At 35.9% G+C, this 8,808-nt stretch overlaps 1 protein-coding gene across 1 annotated transcript in view; it reads left to right on the plus strand.

Annotated features, from left to right (window-relative positions):
- The window catches only part of LOC103088837 (zinc finger protein 709-like), a 12,156-nt gene extending 3,786 nt beyond the window's left edge, over positions 1 to 8,370 (plus strand). Inside the window, exons 4-8 of the mRNA XM_007461120.1 lie at positions 5,614 to 5,740; positions 5,945 to 6,005; positions 6,396 to 7,496; positions 7,581 to 7,750; positions 7,835 to 8,370. Of these exons, the coding sequence (XP_007461182.1) occupies positions 5,614 to 5,740; positions 5,945 to 6,005; positions 6,396 to 7,496; positions 7,581 to 7,750; positions 7,835 to 8,370 (1,995 nt within the window). The remainder of the gene's footprint in view (positions 1 to 5,613; positions 5,741 to 5,944; positions 6,006 to 6,395; positions 7,497 to 7,580; positions 7,751 to 7,834) is intronic.
- The last annotated feature ends 438 nt before the right edge of the window (positions 8,371 to 8,808 follow it).

Consider the following 8,808-nt stretch of genomic DNA (forward strand, 5'->3'; position numbering starts at 1 on the left):
GCAGGAATGTTTTCATTTCAGTGAAGTGAAATTATACCTTTTTCTTTTACAGACCTTGCATTTGGTGTTATATTTCAAAATTCATCACTAAGCCCAGAGTCACCTACATTTCCTTCTGTATTATTTTCTAGGAGTTTATTACTTTTGCATTTCACATTGAGATCTATGATGTGTTTTGAGTTATTTTTTGTGAAATGTGTAAGGCCTGTGTCTACATTCATTGTTGTGTGTCTGTGTGTGCCTGTGTTTTATGTGGATATCCATTATTCCCAGTGCTGTTTGTTTAAAAGATTCCCTTTTCATTTGAATTTCCTTGCCATCTTTCTCCAAGTTCAGTTGAATGCATTTGTGTGGGTCTATAGGAAAGCAACTGATTAACCCTCAATCTCAGTCTCTTATTGATTCCAGGAGCTATCTCTTTCATTGTTTATTCTTTCAGATGTTTCACAGGGATAATCATGTTATACAAACAAATGTTATAGATTTAGCTACAGGACTCATGAATATGTTCATTCTCAGGAAGTGAAAGTTCCCTCTGTTAGTAGTTTGTTTTCATAAATGGATGTTGGATTTTATCAAATTCTTTTTCATTTTCATTTCACCCTCTGTTCCTTTCTGATATTTGTACTTTTTCTCTTCCCTCCTTTCTTAGTTATCTTGACTAGATATTTATTAATGTTATTAATCTTGGTAAAGAACTAGAGTTAGGGACTTCCCTGGTGGTCCAGTCGTTAAGGCTTCTTGCTCCCAATGCAGGAGGCCTGGATTCCATCCTTGGTCAGGGAACTAGATGCCACATGCATGCTGCAGCTAAGAGTCCACATGCTGCAATGAAGATCCCATGAACTGCAACTAAGACTGGGTGCAGCCAAATAAATAAATAAATATTAAAAAAAAAAAAGAACAAGAGTTAAAAAAATTTTTTCTCCATCGATATCCCACAGTTACCTTACATTTTTTCTAATTTTTATTATTTCTTTTATTCTCTTTACTTTGCGTTTCATATGCTCTTCTTTTTATCGTTTCCTAAGGTACATGCTTTTACGTTATTATTTACACATCTTAGTGTTTTTCCAATGTATTTGTTTTATGGCATAAATTTCCCTCTAGGCACTGCTTCTGCTGCATCCCACATCCTTTGACACATTATGTTTTCATTTCATTTAGTTCAAAATAAATTTTATATTTCTTGAGACTTCTTTGATCTTCTGTAGTATTTCAAAGGGTGTTGTTGAATCTCCAGGTATTGAGAGGTTTTCCAACTCTTGCTGTTATTGATATCTAGATTAATTGCTTTTGAGGTCTAAGAGCATAGTTTGTATGATTTTTCTTCTTTCAGATTTGTTAAGGTATGTTACATATCCCCGAATGTGTTCTGTCTTAGTGAATGTTCCATGTAAAGTAGAGAAGAATGTGTATTCTGCCCTTGTTGCATAAAGCATTCCATAGGTTACAGTTAAGTTGAGTTGTTTCATGGTGCTTGTTCAGTTCAACTCTGTCCTTCCTGATTTTCTGCCTGCTGAAATTTATAGCTTGTGATAAGGGGGTGTTCATGTACAATTATAATAATGGATTCATGTATTCCTCCCTGCATTCTTCACATCTTTCCTTAAGTACTTTGCCCCTTTGTTGCTATGTATGTACACATGAAGGATTGTTATACCTTCTTGGAGAATGGACCTTTTTGTCCCTATGTAAAGCCCCTTTTTATCGCTGAGTTTTCCTTGGGCTGAAATCTCCATTATCTGAAATTTATATACCAGCTTTTTTTTTATTAGTTTTGGCATAGTGCATTTTTCTCCATCCCTTTACCTTTCATCTACCTGTGTCTTCATATTTAAAATGGGTTTTTTGTAGACAACATATAATTACAGTTTTTAAAATCTGATATTACTGTATTTGTCTTTCACTTGTATTGAGACCATTGATGATTGAAATGGTGATTAATACAGTTGGATTAATATCTACCACACATTCTCCTGTTTCTATTTGTTGCCCTTGTTCTTTCTTTCATTTGCCTTCCCCTTTTTTTCTACCTTCTCTGGCTTTAACTGAGCATTTTACCTGATTCTTCATTTTAATCCTCTCTTAGCCTATCAGTTACACATTAAAAAAAATTTTTTTTTGTGGTTGGCCTTGAGTTTTCAGTATATATTTAGAATTAGCCTACGTCTTCTGTCAAGTAATACTATACCTCTTCATTGGTTGTACAGGTATCTCATACCACACTATTCTCAATTCCCTCCTGTCTTACCTTACTTATCCACAAGGCTTTCATTACCAGTGTCATTGTTGTTAATATTATTTTACACAAAGTCTTATCTGTTATATATGATAATATTAAAGATGTTTATTTATTCCTCTCCTAATCCACCTTCATCATTTGTATTCTTTCTTATGAATTTTGAACATTTGTTTCAAAGTAGATGTAGTAATGACAAATTCCCTCAATTTTTGTCTCAGAAAGTCCTCAGATCTTCCTTGTTTTTTAAGGATAATTGTCCTTGATGTAGTATTCTTAGAGTGGTTTTAATTTCAGAACTTTAAGCATTTCAATCCACTCTGTTCTTGCTTGTTTGTTTTCTGAAAAGGTGTCCAGTTTAATTCTAATTTCTCTATACCTGAGGTCTGTTTCCCCCTCTGGCTTCTTAAACTATGTTCTTTTTGCATTTGATTTTTCTCTAGTTAGAGTATGACATACTTTAGTCTTCTTTTTAGGTGTTTTCATGTTTAGTGTTCACTGAGATTCATGGATCTACAGTTGTTGTCTATCATTAATTTTAGAAAAATCTCAGTGATTGTTACTTACATCTTCTGTTTTTTTTCTCTCTCTCTTTTCCTTCAGTTATTTTCATTATGTGTGTTTTTAATCTTCTGTTAGAAAAAGTTATGCTAGGATTTATGGATAGTGTGTTCTATCTGTTTTGTTCCTTTTGTCTTTGCATTACACTCTGGTGAAACTTTTTTTTTTCAGTACAGGCCTTAAGAACAGAATATTTGTGGCATATTATAAAACGTCTTTATTTTCTCTTTCCCAGTTCCAGAGACACCAGTTTGTCTTTTGAAGTCATTGGTCTCATGGCTCTAGGAAGACTTTCAAATGTTTTCATTCTCTTCTAGTAAGATTGAAAATCACAGCTTTTAGGTTCATAAATTCCAGAGCATAAGTTGGCCAGGCAGCAGCTAGCGTGGCTGCTCAGGAAACATTAGGTCCTGCAATTGCAGAATGGAGACCTTATGTTGTTTTGGAGGAAACCACTGATGAAACCTTTACATATTTTATAATCATGGACAAATTCACCATCAACTCATATGAACTTAAGTGAACTCACTCGCAATCTGTAGCTCTTAACCTTTTCCTCAAGGGAACAGGGTTTGATCAGAAGGAGCTATTCTGGCTATTATCTCAGTATGTATTCTAAAGTTTGGCTGGAACAATCCCTGAGGCACATGAGTGGAGGGATTTTGTGGTCTAAGTTGTTATTCCTTTTTCCTCAGGTCTGAGCTCTAAGTTTAGAATAACTTTCTAGCTGCATGAAATTATACATAGAGAGAAGGGAATAACACAGTCTGTGATCATTATTACACAACTTAAAAGCAGTGCTTCCCCACAAGAATATTTACATTCAGTCAGGTGCATCTAATTACTTCTAAAGGGCTGGAGGACTTTGGAACAGTGGGGCCAGCTGGGCTTTGGTAAAAGTTTGATTTCTACAGGCCCCCTGGACTCTCATGTTTGGTGATAGGACTAGGAAGAAAAGCTTCCAGTTCTCCTCAGGAGACTCATTCATTGAAAACTCATGCAGATTTGACCCTCTACCTCATGGAGTGCTATAAATGGTGGATAATAAGGGAGAAGATGAGTATGAGATTAGATCACTCCCTAACACCATACACAAAAATAAGCTCAAAATGGATTAAAGACCTAAATGTAAGGCCAAAAACTATCAAACTCTTAGAGGAAAACATAGGCAGAACACTCTATGACATAAATCACAGCAAGATCCTTTTTGACCCACCTCCTATGACATAAATAACAGCAAGATCCTTTTTGACCCACCTCCTAGAGAAATGGAAATTAAAACAAAAATAAACAAATGGGACCTAATGAAACTTAAAAGCTTTTGCCCAGCAAAGGAAACCATAAACAAGAACAAAAGACAACCCTCAGAATGGGAGAAAATATTTGCAAATGAAGCAACTGACAAAGGATTAATCTCCAAAATTTGTAAGCAGCTCATGCAGCTCAATAACAAGAAAACAAACAACCCAATCCAAAAATGGGCAGAAGACCTAAATAGACATTTCTCCAAAGAAGATATACAGACTGCCAACAAACACATGAAAGAATGCTCAACATCATTATTCATTAGAGAAATGCAAATCAAGACTACAATGAGATATCATCTCACACCAGTCAGAATGGCCATCATCAAAAAATCTAGAAACAATAAATGCTGGAGAGGGTGTGGAGAAAAGGGAACCCTCTTGCACTGCTGGTGGGAATGTGAATTGGTACAGCCACTATGGAGAACAGTATGGAGGTTCCTTTAAAAACTACAAATAGAACTACCATACGACCCAGCAACCCCACTACTGGGCATATACCCTGAGAAAACCATAATTCAAAAAGAGTCATGTACCAAAATGTTCATTGCAGCTCTATTTACAATAGCCTGGAGATGGAAACAACCTAAGTGCCCATCATCGGATGAATGGATAAAGAAGATGTGGCACATATATACAATGGAATATTACTCAGCCATAAAAAGAAACGAAATTGAGCTATTTATAATGAGGTGGATAGAGCTAGAGTCTGTCATACAGAGTGAAGTAAGTCAGAAAGAGAAAGACAAATACTGTATGCTAACACATATATATGGAATTTAAGAAAAAAAAATGTCATGAAGAACCTAGGGGTAAGACAGGAATAAAGACACAGACCTACTAGAGAATGGACTTGAGGATATGGGGAGGGGGAAGGGTAAGCTGTGACAAAGCAAGAGAGAGTCATGGACATATATACACTACCAAATGTAAGGTAGATAGCTAGTGGGAAGCAGCCGCATAGCACAGGGAGATCAGCTCAGTGCTTTGTGACCGCCTGGAGGGGTGGGATAGGGAGGGTGGGAGGGAAGGAGACACAAGAGGGAAGAGATATGGGAACATATGTATATGTATAACTGATTCACTTTGTTATAAAGCAGAAACTAACACACCATTGTAAAGCAATTATACTCTAATAAAGATGTAAAAAAAGAAATAAGGGAGAAGATGAAAGAATCTTCTCACATGAAATCAATGTCTTTAAAATGATATTTGTTTCACTTATATAGCATTTCTGTCATTTCCCAGCAATCTCTGGGCTCTACTATTAATGAGGTATAAGTTATCATGTGATCACAGAAATAATGTGTAAATAATTTCCGTGTGTTCATGATGCTGTTAAATTTACGAGGAAGCATGGAGAGAATAAGTTTTTCTCATGATCAAGTCATAGAATAACTCTTTGGAAACAACAGGTTCATAAGTAACTTTACTATAAATGGAGTATAGATGTCTAGTGCTGTCAGTCTCATGCATCTTACTGTACATATATTTTGGGTGTTTTAGGACTCATTGGCTATTGAGGATGTGGTTGTGAACTTCACCCTGGAGGAGTGGGCTTTGCTGGATCCTTCACAAAAGAAACTCTACAGAGATGTGATGCAGGAAATCTTCTGGAACCTGGCCTCAGTAGGTAAGGATGGTGACGTTCTTTCACCTAGTCAGTTAGAGAACAAATGCTTTGTGCTACTTGACATTGTTCTAAGATGTGGAATTGGGGAAGGGAGGATGTTGGGATATCAACTGGGCTTGGTAACACTAAACAATGGACAGAGAATCAAATAATTCTTATTAATTTCTAATATTTTGGAATAATTTTTCTGGGTCTGCATTTTAGGAAAAACATGGGAATATCATGACATTGGAGATCAGTACAGAAACCAGGGGGGAAACCTAAGGTAAGTCACACTCACAATACAAAGCATTGTCTCAAGTGAGAATCCTGGTAAATTATGAAATTTTTAAAACAAGCAAACAAAACAAATAGCCCCTTCTTCAAATTTAGTTCTTCTTATAAAATTTCTACCAAAAACATTTTCTTAAATGTGACATAAATGTTAGGTGTTTGCAAAATAGTTCACTTGCAAATATTATTAATAAACCCTATATTTGAATATCACTTTTAATAGTAGGAAGGGTGAAGTCCCATTGCAGTACATTCAGTATATTCAATTTCTAACAATTCACACAGGGTGGAAAACCTATACTATTCCTATAAATCATAATAAATACAAGAAATATAAGATCAATAAAGAAATCATTAGAAATGTGCTTTTCATTTTTCCCAGAAGTCCTATGGTAGAGAGACTCTCTGAACGTAAAGACAGTAGTTCCTGTGGAGAACACTTCAGGCTTATTCCATCTCTCAATCTGAAGAAGAAAACTACTGGACTAAAACCATGTGAATGCAGTGCATGTGGAACAGTCTTCATGGATCGTTCATCCCTTACTAGACACATGAAATGTCACATTGAACATGAACCGGGAAAGTTTCAAAAATATGGTGACAAGCTATATAAATGTAAGCACTGTGGTAAAGCCTTTAATCATTTCACTTCCTTCCTAATGCACAAAAGAAGTCACACTGGAGAGAAACTGTATGAATGTAAAATATGTTCTAAAGCATTGAGTACTCTCAGTTGTCTTCGAAAACATGAAAGAACTCATACTGGAGAAAAACCCTATAAGTGTAAGGCATGTGGGAAAGCCTTCACATGGCTCATAACCTTTCAAAAACACATGATAACACACAGTGGAGTTGGACCTTATAAATGTAAAGAATGTGAGAAGGTATTCGTTAATGCCAGTTCTCTTAAAGTACATGAAAGGAGTCACACTGGGGAGAAACCCTATCAATGTAAACAATGTGGCAAAGCCTTCAGTTATTACTGTTCCTTACGAGTACATGGAAGAACTCACACTGGAGAGAAACCCTATCAATGTAAACAGTGTGGAAAAGCCTTTAGTTGTCATGAAAGCATTCAAACACATGAAAGAATTCACACAGGAGAGAAACCCTATCAATGTAAACACTGTGAGAAAGCCTACAGACACCGCAGTTCTCTTCGAACCCATGAAAGGAGTCACACTGGAGAGAAACCTTACCAGTGTAAACAGTGTGGAAAAGCCTTTCGATGTAAACAAACATTTCGAGCACATGAAAGGAGTCACGGAGGAGAGAAACCCTATGAATGTAAGCAGTGTGGTAAAGGCTTTAGTTATTTCAGTTCCTTCCAAATACACAAATGGCATCACACTGGAGAGAAAATGTATGTGTGTAAAACATGTTCTAAAGCATTGAGTAGTGCCACATCTCTTCGAAATCATGAAAGAACCCACACTGGTGAAAAGCCCTATGAGTGTAAGGAATGTGGGAAAGCCTACACCTGGCACAAAACCTTCCAATATCACATGATAACACATACTAGAGATGGACCTTATAAATGTGAAAAGTGTGAGAAAGTATTCCTTAATCCTAGTTCTCTAAAAATACATGAAAAGAGTCACACTGGGGAGAAACCCTATCAATGTAAACAATGTGGTAAAAGTTTTAGTTCTCAAAAAGGTTTCCAAATGCATGAAAGAACCCATACTGGAGAAAAACCCTATGAGTGTAAAATATGTGGGAAAACCTATACATGGTACAAAACCTTCCAATATCACATGATAACACACACTAGAGATGGACCTTATAAATGTAAAGAATGTGAGAAAGTGTTCATTAATCCCAGTTCTCTTAAAATCCATGAATGGAGTCACACTGGAGAGAAACCCTATCAATGTAAACAATGTGGTTTAAGTTTTAGTTCTCAAAGAGGTTTACAAAATCATGAAAGAAATCACACTGGAGAAAAACCCTATGAATGTAAGGAATATGGGAAAGCATTGTTTGTTACCAGTTCTTCTCAAAGACATGAAAGGACTCACAATAGAGAGAAACCGTATGTGTGTAAAACATATTCTAAAGCATTTAGTACTCACAGTTCTCTTCGAAATCATGCAAGAACCCACATTGGAGAAAACCCCTATGAATGCAAAATATGTGGGAAAACGTTCAGTTCCACCTATGTTCAAGTGCATGAAAGAACTCACACTGGAGAGAAACCTTATCAATGTCAGGAATGTGGGAAAGCCTACATTTCTCTGTCAAGCATTCGACGGCACATGAGACTGCACACTGGAGAGAAACCATATAAATGTGAAGAATGTGGGAAAGCCTTCTTTTATCACAGCAATTTACGAAGGCATGAAAAGATTCACTAGATAAAACCTCTTGTTTGTAAACAGCTTGGGAAACACTTCAGTTGGCCCACATCCTTAGACGTGAAAACTCCTATGAAGAGGTATAAATGTAACAAGATAACTTGTTGGAAAGTAATCCATGCCTAAAGTTCCAGAAAACCTTCAGTATGAAAGAGTTGTTTTAAAAGTTTTTAAATATGCTATGTTTAGCAAGGATCTTTCTTAAAGTATATCCTTGGACATAGGATCTCTACGAATTTCAAAAATAAATATTAATGTGAGTTCTGTAAGTTGTCTTTCAACAATAGTACATAAGGTTTAAAGGTAGTGATTTTGAGTTTAATCAGATGGTTTTTTTCTCTTTCCATTTTGAAGTCTGTTGGATCCATGGGTGAATTAAAATGTATTTCTAATATGCAGGTAGGCTTAAATTTTTATAATATTCTATTCATTCTCTGT

The sequence above is a fragment of the Lipotes vexillifer genome, unplaced genomic scaffold (assembly GCF_000442215.2).
Source record: "Lipotes vexillifer unplaced genomic scaffold, Lipotes_vexillifer_v1.1 scaffold469, whole genome shotgun sequence".
NCBI classification, from domain to species: Eukaryota; Metazoa; Chordata; class Mammalia; order Artiodactyla; family Lipotidae; genus Lipotes; species Lipotes vexillifer.